Source organism: Tachyglossus aculeatus, chromosome 23, assembly GCF_015852505.1.
Source record: "Tachyglossus aculeatus isolate mTacAcu1 chromosome 23, mTacAcu1.pri, whole genome shotgun sequence".
NCBI classification, from domain to species: domain Eukaryota; kingdom Metazoa; phylum Chordata; class Mammalia; order Monotremata; family Tachyglossidae; genus Tachyglossus; species Tachyglossus aculeatus.
Genome location: NC_052088.1, coordinates 41,370,167 through 41,390,736, shown reverse-complemented (window position 1 = coordinate 41,390,736; position 20,570 = coordinate 41,370,167). Strand labels below are relative to the sequence as shown.

General features: G+C 53.3%; 2 protein-coding genes across 2 annotated transcripts in view; one reads left to right on the top strand and one right to left on the bottom strand.

Annotated features, from left to right (window-relative positions):
• Positions 1-9,966, top strand: part of FCF1 (FCF1 rRNA-processing protein) — a 34,363-nt gene extending 24,397 nt beyond the window's left edge. Inside the window, exons 6-8 of the mRNA XM_038765648.1 lie at positions 171-258; positions 3,728-3,822; positions 9,076-9,966. Of these exons, the coding sequence (XP_038621576.1) occupies positions 171-258; positions 3,728-3,822; positions 9,076-9,124 (232 nt within the window). The 3' untranslated portion in view covers positions 9,125-9,966. The remainder of the gene's footprint in view (positions 1-170; positions 259-3,727; positions 3,823-9,075) is intronic.
• Positions 9,967-18,293: 8,327 nt separating this feature from the next.
• Positions 18,294-20,066, bottom strand: LOC119944585 (protein transport protein SEC31-like). Its single transcript, XM_038765582.1, has 4 exons — positions 19,990-20,066; positions 19,674-19,749; positions 19,225-19,284; positions 18,294-19,127 (listed from the first exon to the last, which is right to left on the bottom strand). The coding sequence occupies exons 1-4, from the start codon at positions 20,064-20,066 to the stop codon at positions 18,294-18,296; spliced, it is 1,047 nt and encodes a 348-aa protein (XP_038621510.1).
• Positions 20,067-20,570: the final 504 nt, after the last annotated feature.

Below are 20,570 nucleotides of genomic sequence, written 5' to 3'. Positions count from 1 at the left end.
ATATATACAGGTGCTGTGGGGAAGGGAAGGACGGTTGAGCTCCCTGTGGGCTGGAAATGCGCCTGTCAACTGTGCCGTATTGCACTCCTCTCCCAAGCGGGTGGTACAGTCCTCCGCGCACGGGTGGCACTCAGTAACTACCACCGGCTGATCGCTTCGTCATCTCTCAGGATTGCCAAGGATCCACGATTTGAACGTCTGCCCTGTTCGCACAAGGGGACGTACGCAGACGACTGCCTGGTCCAAAGGGTCACTCAGGTAATTTCCGGGAACCGTAAAACTTCTTTTTTGTGCGAGTGAATAAACGAAGGGGTGCCTGGGCGTGAACCGAATCCCGGGGAGGGTTGGGAAGTGGCCAAAACAGTCCTAGGGGCCCATTCCCGGATTCCTCCCTAGGACCGAGGAAAGAGGTTTTTCTGGAGCCCGGAGAATATTGAGAAGCAGCCCGCCGTAGTTTCTATTTATTTATTTTACTTGTACATATCTATTCTATTTATTTTGTTGGTGTGTTTGGTTTTGTTCTCCGTCTCCCCCTTTTGAGACCGTGAGCCCACTGTCGGGTAGGGACCGTCTCTAGATGTTGCCAACTTGGACCTCCCAAGCGCTTAGTCCAGTGCTCCGCACACAGTAAGCGCTCGATAAATACGATGGACTGATTGATCGGATAGAACCCGCGCCCGGGAATCAGAAGGTCAATCAATCAGTCGTATTTATTGAGCGCTTACTATGTGCAGAGCACTGGACTAAGCGCTTGGGAAGTCCAAGTCGGCAACGTATAGGGACGGTCCCTACCCAACAGTGGGCTCACAGTCTAAAAGGGGGAGACAGAGAACAAAACCGAACATACGAACAAAATAAAATAAATAGGATAGATATGTACAAGCAAAATAAATAAATAAATAAATAGAGTAATAAATATGTACAGACATATATACAGGCGCTGTGGGGACGGGAAGGAGGTAAGATGGGGGGGATGGAGAGGGGGACGAGGGGGAGAGGAAGGAAGGGGCTCAGTCTGGGAAGGCCTCCTGGAGGAGGTGAGCTCTCAGCAGGGCCTTGAAGGGAGGAAGAGAGCGAGCTTGGCGGATGGGCAGAGGGATTGGGGGCATTCCAGGCCCGGGGGGTGACGTGGTCACGGGTACTAATCCCGTTTTCTGCCACTCGTCTGCTCTGTGACGTAGAGCAAGTCGCTTCACTTCTCTGTGCCTCGTCTGTAAAATGGGGGGCGAGACGGGGAGCCCCACGTCGGGCAGGGACCGACCCCGGCACTCAGTACAGTGCCCGGCCCACAGTGAGCGCTTAACAGATACCGTACTATTAATAACGGGGGTCGGGTGGGGGAAACGGTTGGACTTTTGAATTGAATTAGCTTTTGGATTCCTTTGTTTGGGCAGGGACCGTCTCTATATGTTGCCAGTTTGTACTTCCCAAGCGCTTAGTACAGTGCTCTGCACACAGTAAGCGCTCAATAAATACGATTGATGATGATGAAGATGGTTAATTAGTGTACGTCATTTCTTTTAAATCAGTGCGTCCTTTTATGTTGTCGCATTTTCCTAGTCCTCAGAACAGCGTCCTGCACAAAAGCAGGTGCTCCGTCAGTCGAAAGTGGGGCTGATGTTTGTGGTGGCAATATCAATCAATCAATCCATCGTATTTATTGAGCGCTTACGGTGTGCAGAGCACTGGACTAAGCGCTTGGGAAGTCATCATCATCATCAGTCGTATTTATTGAGCGCTTACTATGTGCAGAGCACTGGACTAAGCGCTTGGGAAGTCCAAGTTGGCAACATACAGAGACAGTCCCTACCCAACAATCAATCAATCAATCAATCGTATTTATTGAGCGCTTACTATGTGCAGAGCACTGTACTAAGCGCTTGGGAAGCACAAATTGGCAACACATAGAGACAGTCCCTACCCAACAGTGGGCTCACAGTCTAAAAGGGGGAGACAGAGAACAAAACCAAACATACTAGCAAAATAAAATAAATAGAATAGATATGTACAAATAAAATAAATAAATAAATAGAGTAAAAAATATGTACAAACATATATACATACGTATCCATACAAACAATAACTGTGGTATTCGTTAAGCGCTTACTACGCGCTAAGCACTGGGGTAGATGCCAGGTAATCGGGTCGGACACAGTCCCCGTCCCTCGTGGGGCTGACAGTCTTAATCCCCATTTTTTACAGCTGAGGTAACTGAGGCACAGAGAAGTGAAGTGACTCGCCCAGGGTCACACAGCAGATACCACAATTATTACCATCACTGTTGCGATTCAAAAGAGATCCCTGGTGCGAAGGCGCTTTGGAAGAGTAAAAGCGTTCTTCGAAAAACGAGGTGTCGTTGCGATTTTTCCAAAACTAGGCGCACGGTTCCAAGTAACTTGGGTAAGAAATGGGGTCTCCGGCCGGGACTCGGGAACCGAGCTTTTAGCGGGGTCACAGTGGCAGGAAGATGATAATAATAATAATAATAATAATAATAATAATAATAATAATAATAGCATTTATTAAGCGCTAACTATGTGCAAAGCACTGTTCTAAGCACTGGGGAGGTAACAAGGTGATCAGGTTGTCTAATAATAATAATAGCATTTATTAAGCACTAACTATGTGCAAAGCACTGTTCTAAGCACTGGGGAGTTAACAAGGTGATCAGGTTGTCCCACGGGTGGGGGGGCTCACAGTCTTAATCCCCATTTTACAGATGAGGGGACTGAGGCCCAGGGAAGCGAAGTGACTCGCCCGAAGTCACACGGCTGACAGTTGGCGGAGCTGGGATTTGAACCCATGACCTCCGCCTCCCAAAGCCCAGGCTTTTCCCACCGAGCCGCGCTGGAAGAGTTTTCGGAGATGAGTCGCGTGGCACATCCGAGAGCCCACCTGCTGATTTATGTAGCTCTTTCGTTCAGTCATTCCCGTTTCTCAAGCGCTCACTGCGTGCAGAGCACTTTACCGAGCGCTTGGGAGAGCCCGGTACAACAGTAAATGGGCACGTTCCCTGCCCACGGTCAAAATCAATCAATCAATCGTATTTATTGAGCGCTTACTACGTGCAGAGCACTGTACTAAGCGCTTCGGAAGGACAAATTGGCAACATATGGAGACAGTCCCTACCCACCAGTGGGCTCACAGTCTAAAAGGGGGAGACAGAGAATAAAACCAAACATACTAACAAAATGAAATGAATAGGATAGATATGTACAAGTAAAATAAATAGAGTAATAAATATATACAAACATATATACCGGTGCTGTGGGGAAGGGAAGGAGGTAAGATGGGGGGATGGAGAGGAAGGAAGGGGCTCAGTCTGGGAAATAAGAGATAGGGACGGTGTGGGGCCGGGAGAGGGGAAGAAGAAAGGGAACAAGGCAGGGCGACGCAGAAGGGAGTGGGAGAAGAGGAAAGGAAGGGATTAGTCCGGAGATGCGCCCTCAATTAAACCTTTGAAGGCGGGGAGAGTCATCGTCGGCGGGATTTGAGGAGGGAGGGCGCGGGTTAGGGGTCGGCGGGGAGATCAAGGCCCAGGGAGAAAGTTGGCGTTTAAAGAGCGAAGTTTGCGAGCTGGGTCGAAGGCGAGGAGCTTTCAGTGACGAGGACGCGATCCGCTGTGGCGCTTAGTACGTGTCAAAGTGGGAGGGTGCGAGAGAGTCCCTGCCGGCCCCGCTCGGGCTGTGACGCCGAAAGCCTCACCTCCCGCCGCCGTCTCTTCCAGCACAAATGTTACATCGTGGCCACGGTGGACAGGGAGCTGAAACGAAGGATCCGGAAGATCCCCGGCGTTCCCATCATGTATATTTCCAACCACAGGTAGGAGGTTTGCCTCGGACGCCGGGGGGGCTGCGATACCGACGTGGGAGATAGTCGTAGGGGGTCACCCCTGACTTGTGACTGTTTGGGCAAGGCTTACGTCCGCTTCTCTGATACCGCCGGGGTCGTGCCCGGCAAGAAAAACCCCCGCGGTGGGAGACGCGTGCACTTCATTCATTCCCTGTCGTGTTCAACTGAGCGCCGGCTGTGTGCCAAGCACTGTGCTAAGCGCCGGGGAGAAGGCGAGATAGCTGTCGGCAGGTTCGTTGCGCTCGTGCGTCTTCAGCGCGACACGGGCGGCTCAGTGGGAAGAGCGGGGGCTTTGTTTGGAGTCAGAGGTCATGGGTTCGAATCCCACATGCTGGCTGTGTGACCTTGGGCAAGTCACTTGACTTCTCTGAGCCTCAGTGGCCTCATCTGTAAAATGGGGATTAAGACTGTGAGCCTCCCGTGGCTCCATCCCCCCCATCTTCCTTCCCTTCCCCACAGCACCTGTATATATGTATACATAATTGTACATATTTATTACTCTATTTATTTTACCTGTACCTATCTATTCTATTTATTTTATTTTGTTAGCATGTTTGGTTTTGTTCTCTGTCTCCCCCTTTTAGACTGTGAGCCCACTGGTGGGTAGGGACTGTCTCTAGATGTGGCCAACTTGGACTTCCCAAGCGCTTCGTACAGTGCTCTGCACACAGTAAGCGCTCAATAAATACGATTGATGATGATGATGACAACCTGATCACCTTGTATCCGCCCCAGCGCTTAGAACAGTGCTTTGCACATAGTAAGCGCTTAACGAATGCCATCATTATTATTATTATTGTGGTTATCCAAGCTCGCGTGGCCGGAAGGACGTCACTCTACGCACCTATTTTGTTTGTTTAATGGGATTTAAGCGCTTCCTACGTATCAGACACTGTTCTTTTAGACTGTGAGCCCACTGTTGGGTAGGGACCGTCTCTATATGTTGCCGACTTGGACTTCCCAAGCGCTTAGTCCAGTGCTCTGCACACAGTAAGCGCTCAATAAATACGATTGATGACGATGATGATGTTCCAAGCACTAGGTGCAAGTCAGGTGGTTGGACGCGACTGATCTATCCTCCCCCTCCAGTCCGTAAGCTCCCTGTGGGCAGAGAACAACCTGTCTTCCGACTCTGCCCTCCTGGACTCTGCCAAGCCTGAGTACAGTGCTCTGCACACAATAAGCAATCAATCAATCGTATCTATTGAGCGCTTACTGTGTGCAGAGCACTGTGCTAGGCGCTTGGGAAGTACAAGTTGGCAACATATAGAGACAGTCCCTACCCAACAACGGGCTCACAACAATCAATTAATCAATAAATCGTATTCATTGAGCGCTTACTGTGTGCAGAGCACTGCACTAAGCGCTTGGGAAGTCCAAGTTGGCAACATATAGAGACAGTCCCTACCCAACAGTGGGCTCACAGTCTAGAAGGGGGAGACAGAGAACAAAACCAAACATATTAACAAAATAAAAGAAATAGAATAGATATGTACAAGTAAAATAAATAAATAGAGTAATAAATATGTACAAACACATATACATATATACAGGTGCTGTGGGGAAGGGAAGGAGGTAAGGTGGGGGGGATGCACTCAGTAACTGGTCTGATGGATGGATTGATTTAATCAATCAGTCAATTGTATTTATTGAGCGCTTACTGTGTGCAGAGCACTGTACCCAACAGTGGGCTCACAGTCTAGAAGGGGGAGACAGAGAACAAAACCAAACATATTAACAAAATAAAAGAAATAGAATAGATATGTACAAGTGAAATAAATAAATAGAGTAGTAAATATGTACAAACACATATACATATATACAGGTGCTGTGGGGAAGGGAAGGAGGTAAGGCAGGGGGGATGCACTCAGTAACTGGTCTGATGGATGGATGGATTGATTTAATCAATCAATCGTATTTATTGAGCACTTACTGTGTGCAGAGCACTGTACTAAGCGCTTGGGAAGTACAAGTTGGCAACAGATAGAGATGGTCCCTGCCCAACAGCGGGCTCACAGTCTAGAAGGGGGAGACAGAACAAAACCAAACATAAGAACAAAAGAAAAGAAATAGAATAGATATGTACAAGTAAAATAAAAAAATAGAGAAATAAATATGTACAAACATATATACATATATACATAGGTGCTGTGGGGAAGGGAAGGAGGTAAGGCGGGGGGATGCACTCAGTAACAAGTCTGATGAATGGATTGATTTAATCAATCAATTGTATTTATTGAGCGCTTACCGTGTGCAGAGCACTGTACTAAGCGCCTAGAAGGGGGAGACAGAGAACAAAACCAAACATATTAACAGAATAAAAGAAATAGAATAGATATGTACAAGTGAAATAAAAAAATAGAGTAATAAATACGTACAAACATATCTACATATATACAGGTGCTGTGGGGAAGGGAAGGAGGTAAGGCGGGGGGGGGGGGGGATGCACTAAGCAGTGTGGCTCAGTGGAAAGAGCCCAGGCTTGGGAGCCAGAGGTCATGGGTTCTAATCCCGGCTCCGCCACTTGTCTGCTGTGTGACTTTGGGCCAGTCACTTCACTTCTCTGGGCCTCAGTTACCTCAACTGTAAAATGGGGATTAAGACTGCGAGCCCCTCGTGGGACAACCTGATCACCTTGTATCCCCCCCCAGCGCTTAGAACGGTGTTTCGCACACAGTAAGCGCTTAACAAAGACCACCACCATTAATCAAGGAGCCAGCCGCTTCCAGATTTTGAAGAGGTGTCCATTTAGCCCTGTGGACTTCATTTTATGGAGGTTGAGGTGGCCGCTTCACTCTGCCACCCGGATTATCCTTCTACAGAAACGCTCTGGGAATGTTACTCCCCTCCTCAAAAATCTCCAGTGGCTACCAATCAATCTGCGCATCAGGCAGAAACTCCTCACCCTGGGCTTCCAGGCTGTCCATCCCCTCGCCCCCTCCTACCTCACCTCCCTTCTCTCCTTCTGCAGCCCACCCCGCACCCTCCGCTTCTCCGCCGCTAATCTCCTCACCGTACCTCGCTCTCGCCTGTCCCGCCATCGACCCCCGGCCCACGTCATCCCCCGGGCCTGGAATGCCCTCCCTCTGCCCATCCGCCAAGCTAGCTCTCTTCCTCCCTTCAAGGCCCTGCTGAGAGCTCACCTCCTCCAGGAGGCCTTCCCATTCGTTCATTCCATTGTATTTATTTAGCGCTTACTGATGATGATGGCATCTATTAAGCGCTCACTATGTGCAAAGCGCCGTTCTAAGCGCTGGGGAGGTTACAGGGTGATCAGGTTGTCCCACAGGGGCTCACAGTCTTAATCCCCATTTTACAGATGAGGGGACTGAGGCCCAGCGAAGTGAAGTGACTTGCCCAAAGTCACACAGCTGACAAATGGGGGAGGCAGGATTTGAACCCATGACCTCTGACTCCAAAGCCCGGGCTCTTGCCACTGAGCCACGCTGCTTCTTATTGTTTGCAGAGCACTGTACTAAGCGCTTGGAAATCAATCAATCAATCGTATTTATTGAGCACTTACTGTGTGCAGAGCACTGTACTAAGCACTTGGAAATCAATCAATCAATCATATTGAGCGCTTACTGTGTGCAGAGCACTGTACTAAGCGCTTGGAAATCAATCAATCAGTCGTATTTATTGAGCACTTACGGTGTGCAGAGCACTGTACTAAGCGCTTGGGAAGTCCAAGTTGGCAACATATAGAGACAGTCCCCACCCAACAGTGGGCTCAAAAGTACAGTTAAGCTTCCCGCCTCCCCCACATGTCTGCTGTGTGACCTTGGGCAAGTCACTTCATCATCATCATCATCATCAATCGTATTGATTGAGCGCTTACTGTGTGCAGAGCACTGGACTAAGCACTTGGGAAGTCCAAGTTGGCAACATCTAGAGACAGTCCCTACCCAACAGTGGGCTCACAGTCTAGTTCCCTCATCTGTAAAATGGGGATTAAGACTGTGAGCCCCACATGGGACAACCTCATCTCCTTGTATTCGTCCCAGCGCTTAGAACAGTGCTTTGCACATAGTAAGCGCTTAACAAATACCAACATTAATTAATTAATCAATAGAGACAATCCCTGCCCACACCGGGCTTTTGGGTCTAGAAGGGGAGAGACAGACATCAAAACGAGTAAACAGGCATCAATATAAATGAATAGAATTATAGATATATACGCATCGAAACAAGTTAACAGACTTACGAAGTTAACAGACTTACGGATACGAATAATAATAATAATAATGGCATTTATTAAGCGCTTACTATGTGCAAAGCACTGTTCTAAGCGCTGGGGAGGCTACAAGGTGATCAGGTTGTCCCACGGGGGGCTCGCAGTCTTCATCCCCATTTTACAGATGAGGGAACTGAGGCCCAGAGAAGTGAAGCGACCCGCCGAAAGTCGCACGGCTTCCAGCTGGCGGAGCCGGGATTTGAACCCATGACCTCTGACTCCAAAGCCCGGGCTCTTTCCACCGAGCCGCGCTGCTTCTCTATATGGAATTATAGATCTGCGCATATATAGGCTTGTACTTCCCAAGCGCTTGGCACAGTGCTGTGCACACAGTAAGCAGAGGGAGCGAGTCGGGGCGATGCGGAGGGGAGGGAGGGCCGAGGAAAAGCGGGGCGCAGTCCTGGAAGGCCTCCTGGAGGAGGTGAGCCTTTCGGGAGGGCTTTGAAGGGGGAGAGAGAGGCCGTGAGGAGAGAGGGTGTTCCGGGAGGATCAGGCTCGAGTAGGAGCCGTTGGATTCGGCAGGAAGGCCGTGGGGGACCTTTGAGCGCGCGGGTTTCCGTGGAGTCGGAGGGGAAGAAAGCCGGATTGGAGAGGAACTGGAGGCAGCGAGCGTAGACGACTCGCTCCAGGAATTTGGAAAGGAAGGTAGGAGGGAGAAGGGGGCAGCTCCTCCGACCCCCGAGCCCGTAGGCCGTGCCGCTTCTCCCGGCTTTTCCGCCGCTCGTCCCGACCGCCGAGAGGCTCAGGATCCGGCCTGGTTCCCGGGGTGACGTACCGGACTCGTGCTGTAAATAAAGGTTCCTCCCCGTTTGCTTTCCCACTCCTGAACTCACCCGAGTTAGGGTTCACGTCCCCTCCGAGCTCTCCCCGCAAGGCGTCCTCGGCTTTGCCCGGACTTCTGCGTCGCTCGCGCGGTAAGCGCTCGTTAGATACCCTGGACGGTGACGACGGGCCTTCGTAACGTTGTTCTCGTTTTCCGCCAACCCCAGGTACAACATCGAAAGGATGCCAGACGACTACGGGGCTCCACGGTTCTAACTTCAGCGAAGCGATGGGTCACCTCCGCCCCCCAAAACATGGCGAATTCCATTCCTTTCCCACCCTCCCTCCCCACTTCGGCTGTTCTTCGTTCCTCCTCGGCTCTCTTTTGCCCCGTCGGCGAAGGCCCCGTTTGGGTTTCCTTGGGGTCTTGCAGAAACCGAATCCGTTCAGAGGGAACTGCGAACCAGATCATTCCCTCCCCGGGGAACGGGATTTGCCTGAATTTCCCCGGCAGCGTCTCTTTCCCCACCCGAGCCTCTCCGCACCGCATCGCACCGCTTCGTAAACCGGGAATCCGGCACGCAGTCGAGGGGTTGGGCGACGGCCTCGTCTGATTATCGGGAACGTTTCCCAGCCGTCTTGGGTTAAGAGCCCCAAATCCCGGCCTCCGCGTAGCCCGGAGCGTTGGAAAATTTTAAAAGGAAACCCAAAACAGCCACTGTTTCGGCATCCGCGCAAATTCCGCGGGCTGGCTTTGGATAAGGATATTTACAGTAGGTCTCATCCTAGTTTCTCAGCTAGTAGCTGACGGGCGCCGTCGGTTTTGCAGCCGCTTGTACCGTCTGCTTTCTCCTCCCTGTCCTGTTTTCCTGTTTTTCCCCCCCTTCCCAGTCAAGATTCCCAGTGGCGCCGTCTCCTCGGCACGAAATCCCCGGCTTCCCGAACGCCACGGTGGGAAGCCCGGTAACGGAGGATCTCTTTGGTCACGGCGAGCAGCGCGGCTGAATTATCAGCTCAGGTCTCCGGGCTTAACGGGATCCTTTCACGCTTTTTACTTCCTCCCCCTTGACCCTTTTCCCAATAAACGAACACTGATCGCGGAAACTTGGAAGTGTGAAGGGGCGATTACCCTGCCTTGGATTTCTTTCCCGCGTAAGGAAAAGATCCGGAACGTATCGATTGGTTTGTCCGCGAAGTTTGCCAAGGCAGAGAGTGAGTTATTTGGAAATAGGCCCGGGAGGGCTGAGTGATCTGCCCAAGTCACAGCGTCAATCAATCAATCAATCAATCGTATTTATTGAGCGCTTACTGGGTGCAGGGCACTGTACTAAGCGCTTGGGAAGTCCAAATCGGCAACGTATAGAGACGGTTCCCACCCAACAGGGGGCTTGCAGTCTAGAAGGGGGAGACAGGGAACAAAACCAAACATATTAATAAAATAATATGTTAATATTAATAATATGTTAATATGTCAGACCACGCCAACTCTTCCCGCTAATTCAGGAAGCAGAACGGCCCAGTGGACGGAGGGAATCAGAGGACCTGGGTTCTAATCCCAGCTCTGCCACTTACCCGCCGTGTGACCTTGGGCCAGTCCCTTCACCGCCCCGGGCCTCAGTTCCCCTCAGCTGCAAAATGGGGACTCGAAAACCGGACTCTCTTTCCAGAGAAGCCGCGGGGCTTTGGAGTCCGAGGTCACGGGTTCAAATCCCGACTCCGCCACTGGTCAGCGGTGTGACTTGGGGCAAGTCACTTCACTTCTCTGGGCCTCAGTTGCCTCGTCTGGAAAATGGGGATTAGGACTGTGAACCCCTTGCGGGACAGCCTGTAACCTCCCCAGCGCTTAGAACAGTGCTTTGCACATAGTAAGCGCTTAATAAATGCCATTATTATTATTATAGAGAAGCAGCATGGCTCAGTGGAAAGAGCCCGGGCTTTGGAGTCGGTGGTCATGGGTTCAATTCCCGGTAATAAATGCCATTATTATTATTATAGAGAAGCAGCATGGCTCAGTGGAAAGAGCCCGGGCTTTGGAGTCAGTGGTCATGGGTTCAAATCCCGGTAATAAATGCCATTATTATTATTATAGAGAAGCAGCATGGCTCAGTGGAAAGAGCCCGGGCTTTGGAGTCGGTGGTCATGGGTTCAAATCCCGGTAATAAATGCCATTATTATTATTATAGAGAAGCAGCATGGCTCAGTGGAAAGAGCCTGGGCTTTTGAGTCGGTGGTCATGGTTTCAAATCCCGGTAATAAATGCCATTATTATTATTATAGAGAAGCAGCATGGCTCAGTGGAAAGAGCCCGGGCTTTGGAGTCAGTGGTCATGGGTTCAAATCCCAGTAATAAATGCCATTATTATTATAGAGAAAAAGCATGGCTCAGTGGAAAGAGCCCGGGCTTTGGAGTCAGTGGTCATGGGTTCAAATCCCAGTAATAAATGCCATTATTATTATTATAGAGAAAACGCATGGCTCAGTGGAAAGAGCCCGGGCTTTGGAGTCGGTGGTCATGGGTTCAAATGCCGGTAATAAATGCCATTATTATTATTATAGAGAAGCAGCATGGCTCAGTGGAAAGAGCCTGGGCTTTGGAGTCGGTGGTCATGGGTTCAATTCCCGGTAATAAATGCCATTATTATTATTATAGAGAAGCAGCATGGCTCAGTGGAAAGAGCCCGGGCTTTGGAGTCGGTGGTCATGGGTTCAAATCCCGGTAATAAATGCCATTATTATTATTATAGAGAAGCAGCATGGCTCAGTGGAAAGAGCCCGGGCTTTGGAGTCGGTGGTCATGGGTTCAAATCCCGGTAATAAATGCCATTATTATTATTATAGAGAAGCAGCATGGCTCAGTGGAAAGAGCCTGGGCTTTTGAGTCGGTGGTCATGGTTTCAAATCCCGGTAATAAATGCCATTATTATTATTATAGAGAAGCAGCATGGCTCAGTGGAAAGAGCCCGGGCTTTGGAGTCAGTGGTCATGGGTTCAAATCCCGGTAATAAATGCCATTATTATTATTATAGAGAAAACGCATGGCTCAGTGGAAAGAGCCCGGGCTTTGGAGTCGGTGGTCATGGGTTCAAATGCCGGTAATAAATGCCATTATTATTATTATAGAGAAGCAGCATGGCTCAGTGGAAAGAGCCTGGGCTTTGGAGTCGGTGGTCATGGGTTCAATTCCCGGTAATAAATGCCATTATTATTATTATAGAGAAGCAGCATGGCTCACTGGAAAGAGCCCGGGCTTTGGAGTCAGTGGTCATGGGTTCAAATCCCAGTAATAAATGCCATTATTATTATAGAGAAAAAGCATGGCTCAGTGGAAAGAGCCCGGGCTTTGGAGTCGGTGGTCATGGGTTCAAATCCTGCCTCTGCCAATTGTCAGCTGGGTGACCTTGGGCAAGTCACTTCTCTGGGCCTCAGGTACCTCATCTGTAAAATGGGGGTTGACTGTGAGCCCCCTGTGGGACAACCTAATCACCTTGTATCCCTGCAGCACTTAGAACAGTGCTTGGCACATAGTAAGCGCTTAATAAATGCCATCGTCATTATTATTAATCAATCAATCAATCATATTTATTGAGCGCTTACTATGTGCAGAGCACTGTACTAAGCACTTGGGAAGTACAAATTGGCAACATATAGAGACAGTCCCTACCCAACATTATTATATTATTATTATTAGGAAATTAGGAATATTAGAAATTAGAAATATTAGGAAATATTATTATTTTTTCCTCAGACGGGGAGTCCCACGCCCGTAACGGTGACTCCAGGAAGGGAGCTAAAAAGGAGGATGGCCGTTATCGGCGATATTTACGCGTGTCCGGGCTGGGTGCCTTGCTTCGAGCGGCTTCCCGAGGGGATCGGCGGCTTGGTAGTCAGAGGTCATGGGTTCTAATCCCGCTCTGCCCCATCTGCTGCGTGACCTTGGGCAAGTCGCTTCGCTTCTCTGAGCCTCGGTGGCCTCATCTGTCAAATGGGGATGAAGACTGGTTGAAAAGAAATGGTTAATTTCTATCAAAACCTCAGGTTAAGTGGCCTGTCCTATCTCCCAGCCTTTCTTTGTTCATTCTTTCATTTATGCAATCGTATTTATTAAGCGCTTACTGGGTGCAGAGCACTGTACTAAGCGCTTGGGAAAGTACAGTGCAACAGTAAACAGTGGTGTTCCCTGTCCACAACCAGCTCATCGTCTAGAGGGGCGTACCACTAGGAATATGATTGGGATATTGGGAAGCAGCGTGGCTCAGTGGAAAGAGCCGGGGCTTGGGAGTGGGTTCAAATCCCGACTCCGCCAATTGTCAGCTGTGTGACTTTGGGCAAGTCTATTCACTTCTCCGGGCCTCAGTTCCCTCATCTGTAAAATGGGGATTAAGATTGTGAGCCCCACTTGGGACAACCTGATCACCTTGTATCCCCCCCAGCGCTTAGAACAGTGCTTGGCACGTAGTAAGCGCTTAACAAATTCCATCATCATCGAGACTGGGAGCCCCTCCGGGGGACAACCTGATCACCTTGGATCCCCCCCCAGCGCTCAGAACAGTGCTCCGCACACACTTTGTGCTTTCCAAGCGCTTAGTACAGTGCTCTGCACACGGTAAGCGCTCAATAAATACGATTGAATGAATAGTAAGCGCTTAATACCATCATTATTATTATTATTCTAGAGGAAGGACAGAAGAGAACTCGGGACATTTGGTCTGAGGGAGAACCAGAGGGCTCCAGCCGGGTAGAGCGCAGGCCTTGGGAATCAGGATTCATTCATTCAATCGTATTTATTGAGCGCTTACTGTGTGCAGAGCACTGTACTAAGCGCTTGGGAAGGACAAGTTGGCGACATCCAGAGACGGTCCCTACCCGACAGCGGGCTCATTCATTCATTCAATCGTATTTATTGGGCGCTTACTGTGTGCAGAGCACTGTACTAAGCGCTTGGGAAGGACAAGTTGGCGACATCTAGAGATGGTCCCTACCCAACAGCGGGCTCATTCATTCAATCAATCGTATTTATTGAGCGCTTACTGTGTGCGGAGCACTGTATTAAGCGCTTGGGAAGTCCAAGTTGGCAACATCTAGAGATGGTCCCTACCCGACAGCGGGCTCATTCATTCAATCGTACTTATTGAGCACTTACTGTGTGCAGAGCACTGTACTAAGCGCTTGGGAAGGACAAGTTGGCGACATCCAGAGACGGTCCCTACCCGACAGCGGGCTCATTCATTCAATCGTATTTATTGAGCGCTTACTGTGTGCAGAGCACTGTACTGAGCGCTTGGGAAGGACAAGTTGGTGACATCTAGAGACGGTCCCTACCCAACAGCAGGCTCATTCATTCAATCAATCGTATTTATTGAGCGCTTACTGTGTGCAGAGCACTGTACTAAGCGCTTGGGAAGGACAAGTTGGCGACATCTAGAGATGGTCCCTACCCAACAGCGGGCTCATTCATTCAATCAATCGTATTTATTGAGCGCTTACTGTGTGCAGAGCACTGTACGAAGCGCTTGGGAAGTGCCTGGGTTCTAGTGCTGACTCTGCCGCTTGTCTGCCGTGTGGCCTTGGGTCAGTCACTGAAGCCGCACGGAGTAGCGGCTCGAGCCCCGGCCTGAGAGTGGGAAGGTCATGGGTTCGAATCCCGACTCCACCACATGTCTGCTGTGTGACCTGGGGCAAGTCACTTCTCTGAGCCTCAGTTACCTCATCTGCAAAATGGGGATTAAGACTGTGAGCCCCACATGGGACAACCTGATCACCTTGTATCTCCCAGCGCTTAGAACAGTGGTTTGCACATAGTAAGCACTTAACAAATGCCATTATTATTATTATTATTATTATTAACAAATGCCATTATCATTATTATTATTATTATTATTATTATTATTAATCCCGGCTCCGCCACCCGTCTGTTGTGTCGTCAGCCCCACGTGGGACGTGGATTGGGTCCGACCCGATCTGCCCCGGTGCTTAGTACAGCGGCCGGCGGATATTAGGCGCTTAACAGGTACCATGGTTATTTTGTCGTCGTTATTGATAAGAGGAAATGAGGGCTCAGGGAAGGCCTCTTAGAGGAGGTGGGCTTTTAATCAATCAATCAATCAATCGTATTTATTGAGCGCTTACTGTGTGCAGAGCACTGTACTAAGCGCTTGGGAAGTACAAATTGGCACCATATAGAGACAGTCCCTACCCAACGGCGGGCTCACAGTCTAAAAGGGGGAGACAGAGAACAAAACCAAACATACTAACAAAATAAAATAAATAGAATAGATAGGTACAAGTAAAATAAATAAATAAATAGAGTAATTTTAATAAGGCTTCGAAGGTGGGAAGAGTGGTGGATATATATGTATATATATATGTGTGTATATATGGATGTATATATATATACACACCTGTAGATGTATATATGTTTGTACATATATACATATACATATTTATTACTCTATTTTACTTGTACCTATCTATTCTATTTATTTTATTTTATTTTGTTAGTATGTTTGGTTTTGTTTTCCGTCTCCCCCTTCTAGACTGTGAGCCCACTGCTGGGTAGGGACTGTCTCTATACGTTGCCAACTTGGACTTCCCAAGCGCTTAGTCCAGTGCTGTGCACACAGTAAGTGCTCAATAAATACGATCGATTGATTGATTGATTGGATATGAAGACGGAGGGCATACCAGGCCAGAGGCGGGATGTGGGAGGGAGGCCGGCAGCGAGATGGAAGAGATCAAGGTATGGCTCGATTAGAATCAGATTGGATGGAATGGGGGGTAATTGAAAAAAAATATGATAATGATGACCATGAATAATGACAGTAATAATAACGATGCTGAGGATAACGATAAAAATGCTAATGATGTTGCCAACTTGTACTTCCCAAGCGCTTAGGACAGTGCTCTGCACACAGTAAGCGCTCAATAAATACGATTGAATGAATGAATTGTAATATTGTTACTATATGATAACAATAATTCATTCATTCAATCGTATTTATTGAGCGCTTTCAGTGTGCAGAACACTGTCCTAAGCGCTTGGGAAGTACAAGTCAATAAGCAGCGTGGCTCAGTGGAAAGAGCCCGGGCTTTGGAGACCAGAGGTCGTGGGTTCAAATTCCGGCTCTGCCACTTGTCAGCTGTGTGACTTTGGCAAGTCACTTCACTTCTCTGGGCCTCAGTTCTCTCATCTGTAAAATGGGGATGAAGACTGTGAGCCCCACGTGGGACAATCTGATTACCTTGTATCTACCCCAGCGCTTAGAACAGTGCTTTGCACTTAGTAAGCGCTTAACAAATACCAACATTATTATTATTACTTAGTTAATAAGTATAATATATAATAATGGCGGCGATAATGATGTTAATAATGACAAAAACGATGATAATAATGACATACTAATGATATATGTTATATTACGATATATAATAATAATAATCATCATGGAAAGAGCCCGGGCTTGGGAGTCAGAGGTCATGGGTTCGAATCCCGACTCCGCCTCTTGTCTGCTGTGTGACTTTGGGCGAGTCACTTCACTGCTCTGGGCCTCAGTTCCCTCATCTGGAAAATGGGGATGAAGACTGTGAGCCCCCCGTGGGACAACCCCATCACCTTGTATCCCCCCCCCAGCCCTTAACAAATATCGTTATTATTATCAATAATAATAACCATATAACAAAAACAAAAAAAATTAACGATAATAATAACCTAGCAACGATAATAATAAGAACGAATCTGCCGGGCCTCAGGCCGCCCTTTTCCTCTCCGGGCGCCGGGGGGCGCCGGTGAGGCGCCCGGTTTGGGCCCCTCTAGGTGGCATTATGTCTTCCTCTCGATGGTGGCTCGGCGCACGCGCGGTGAGTCTCCGCCCACGGGAGGGGGGAAGCTCACGTCAGTGCGCAGGCGCAGTGGGCCTTCTCCCTCGTGGGGGAGTCGCGCACCAATGCGCAGGCGCGGTGGGCCTCCTCCCTCGGTGGGGGGGAATCGCCCGCCAGTGCGCAGGTGCGGTGGGCCTCCTCCCTCGTGGAGGGAGTCGCGCGCCAGTGCGCAGGCGCGGTGGGCCTCCTCCCTCGTGGGGGGGGGGGAATCGCGCGCCAGTGCGCAGGTGCGGTGGGCCTCCTCGTGGTGGTGGGGAAATCCATTCATTCATTCAATCGTATCTATTGAGCGCTTACTGTGTGCAGAGCACTGTACTAGGCGCTTGGGAAGTCCAAGTTGGCCACATCTAGAGACGGTCCCTACCCAACAGCGGGCTCCCAGTCTAGAGACGGTCCCTACCCAACAGCGGGCTCACAGTCTAGAAGGGGGAGACAGACAACAAAACAAAACGTATTAAGAAAATAAAATAAATAGAATAGGGATGTAGACGCAGGCGCTGTGGGCCTCCTTCGGGGGAGGGGGGGAAATCGCGAACCAGTGCGCAGGCGCGGTGAGCCTCCCTCGAGGGAGGGGGGAAATCGCGAGCAAGTGCGCAGGCGCGATTGTCGTCCTTGAGGTAGGGGGGAAATCGCGCGCCAGTGCGCAGGCGCGGTGTGCCTTCCACGAGGAGGGGGAAAATCGCGCGTCAGTGCGCAGGCGCGGTGTGCACCTCCCTCGGAGGGGGGGTGATCACGCGTCAGTGCGCAGGCGCGGTGTGCCTCCCCGGGGGGGGTAATCGCGCGTCAGTGCGCAGGCGCGGTGTGCACCCTCCCTCGAGGGAGGGGGAATCGCACTCTAGTGCGCAGCCGCGGTGTACCTCCCTCAGGGGCGGGGGGGAAATCGCGCGTCAGTGCGCAGGCGCATTGTGCATCCTCGGGGGGGAGGGGAAATCGCGCTCTAGTGCGCAGCCTCGGTGTGCCTCCCTCGGGGGCGGGGGGAAATCGCGCGTCAGTGCGCAGGCGCGGTGGGCGTCCTCCCGAGTGGCGGAGGGGGAAATCGCGCGCTAGTGCGCAGGCGCGGTGAGCCTCCCTCGAGGGAAAGGGAAATCGCGAGCAAGTGCGCAGGCGCGATTGTCGTCCTTCCTCGAGGGAGGGGGGAAATCGCGCGCCAGTGCGCAGGCGCGGTGTGCACCCTCCCTCGAGGGAGGGGGGATCGCGCTCTAGTGCGCAGCCGCGGTGTGCCTCCGCGGCGGAGGGGGAAAGCGCAAGCCAGTGCGCAGGCGCGGTGGGCCTCCCTCGAGGGACGGGGTGGAAAAGCGAGGCAGGGGCAACGCGAGCCAGTGCGCAGGAGCATTGCGCCTCCTCCCTGGAGGGAGGGGGTGGTCGCGCGCCAGTGCGCAGGCGCGGTTGGGCGTCCCTCGGGAGGCGGTGGGGGAAATCGCACGCCAGTGCGCAGGCGCGGTGGGCCTCCCTGGAGGGAGGGGGAATGCGAGGTAGTGCGCATGCGCGGTGGGCCTCCCTCGGGGACGGGGCATCGCGAGCCAGTGCGCAGGCGCGGTGGGCCTCCCACGAGGGAGGGGGGAAGCGTGCGTCAGTGCGCCTGCGCGATGTGCATCCTCCCTCGAGGGAAGGGGTGATCGCGCTCCAGTGCGCAGCCGCGGTGTGCCTCCCTCGGGGGCGGGGTGAAATCGCGCGTCAGTGCGCAGGCGCGGTGGGCCTCCCTCGGGGGAGGGGCACCGCGAGCCAGTGCGCAGACGCAGTGTGCCACCTTCCTCGAGGGAGGGGGGTGATCGCGCGTCAGTGAGCAGGCGCGGTGCGCATCCTCCCTCGCGGGCGGGGGAGACCGCGCGCCAGTGTGCAGGCGCGGTGGGCGTCCCCCGGGAGGCGGTGGGGAAAATCGCGCGTCAGTGCGCAGGCGCGGTGGGCCTCCCTCGGGGGAGGGGGGGTAATCGCGCGCCTGGCGCAGTCGCGGTGAGCCTCTCTCGAGGGAGGGGGGGAAAGCGAGGCAGTACGCAGGCGCGGGAGGCGGTGGGGGAAATCGCGCGCCAGTGAGCAGGCGCGGTGCGCATCCTCTCTCGAAGGAGAGGGAAAGCGAGGCAGTGCGCAGGCGCGGTGGTCCTCCCACGAGGGAGGGGTATCGCGAGGCAGTGCGCAGGCGCGGTGGGCCTCCCTCAGGGGCGGGGGGTGAGGGTAATCGCGCTCCAGGAGCAGTTTGGGTCAGCCTCCTTCGAGGGAGGGGGGGGAAGCGAGGCAGTGCGCAGGCGCTGTGTACTTCCCTCAGGGGCGGGGGGAGTAATCGCGCGCCAGTGCGCAGGCGCTGTGGGCCTCCCTCGAGGGAGGTGGAAAGCGAGGCAGTGCGCAGGCGAGGTGGGCCTCCCTCGAGGGAGGGGCATCGCGAGGCAGTGCGCAGGCGCGGTGGGCCTCCCTAAGGGGCGGGGGGGAAAGCGAGGCTGTGCGCAGGCGCGGTGTGCATCCTCCCTCGAGGGCGGGGCATCGCGAGCCAGTGCGCAGGCGCGGTGCACCTTCCCCCTCGCGGGCGGGGGTGACCGCGCGCCAGTGCGCAGGCGCGATGTGAATCCTCCCTCGAGGGCGGGACATCACGAGCCAGCGCGCTGGCGCGATGTGAATCCTCACTCGAGGGCGGGGCATCGCGAGCCAGCGCGCAGGCGCATTGCGCCTCCCCCCTCGCGGGCGGGGGTGACCGCGCGCCAGTGCGCAGGCGCGGTGCGCATCCTCCCTCGCGGGCGGGGGCGACCGCGCGCCAGTGCGCAGGCGCGGTGGGCGTCCCCCGGGAGGCGGTGGGGAAAAGCGCGCGTCAGTGCGCAGGCGCGGTGGGCCTCCCTGGGGGAGGGGGGAAAGCGAGGCAGTGCGCAGGCGCGGTGGGCCTCTCTCAGGGGCGGCGGGGTAATCGCGCGCCAGGCGCAGTCGCGGTGAGCCTCCCTCGAGGGAGGGGGGGAAAGCGAGGCAGTACGCAGGCGCGGTAGGCGTCCCCCAGGAGGGGGTGGGGGAAATCGCGCGCCAGTGCGCAGGCGCGGTGCGCATCCTCTCTCGAAGGAGGGGGAAAGCGAGGCAGTGCGCAGGCGCGGTGGGCCTCCCACGAGGGAGGGGCATCGCGAGGCAGTGCGCAGGCGCGGTGGGGGGGGGGCCATCGCGCGCCAGTGCGCAGGCGCAGTGCGCCTCCTCCCTCGCGGGCGGGGGCGACCGCGCGCCAGTGCGCAGGCGCGGCGGGCGTCCCCCGGGTGGCGGCGGGGGAAATCGCGCGTTAGTGCGCAGGCGCGGTGCGCGGCCTGCAGGCGCCGGCGGTTGCCGCTGCAGGGGCGCTGCACGGTTGCAGCAGCAGCAGCAGCAGCAGCAGCAGCAGCATGTTCCCGTCGTGGGGCCGCTACGGCGGGGCCGGGCACTTCTCCGTGCCGCCGCCGCCGGTGCCGCCGCCGCCCCCTCCCCCTCCGTCCCTCCCGGACCCCGCCGCCGTCGCCTCCTCCTCCTCCTCCTCCTCCTCCTCCACCACCACCACCAGCACCACCACCACCACCGGCAGCAGCCCCTCGTCTTCGTCGTCGTCCGCCGCCTCCGCCGCCGCGCCGCCCTCCGGCTTCCTCAGCTTCCGCGAGCAGCACCTGGCGCAGCTGCAGCAGCTGCAGCAGATGCACCAGAAGCAGATGCAGTGCGTGCTGCAGCCGCTCCCGCCGCCGCCCATGCCCCCGCCGCCGCCCCCGGGCTTCGGGGACTGGGGGCCCCCCCCGGTGCCCCCCGGGCCCCCCGTGCCCCCGCCTCCCCCGCTCAGCTACCAGCAGCAGCAGCTCTACAAGCACCAGCAGCTGCAGCACATGCAACAGCTGCAGCAGCAGCAGCAGCAGCAGCAGCAGCG

Excerpts from the sequence above, each read along its gene's own strand:
- LOC119944585 (XM_038765582.1), bottom strand. The coding sequence starts at position 20,066 with ATGCTGCTGCTGCTGCTGCTGCTGCTGCTGCTGCAACCGTGCAGCGCC. Across the intron at positions 19,750-19,989 it reads GCAACCGCCGGCGCCTGCAG|AGAGGATGCGCACCGCGCCT; the intron begins GCCGCGCACCGC and ends CCCTCCTTCGAG. Across the intron at positions 19,285-19,673 it reads GGGACGCCTACCGCGCCTGC|GGAGGATTCACATCGCGCCT; the intron begins GTACTGCCTCGC and ends CCCGCCCTCGAG.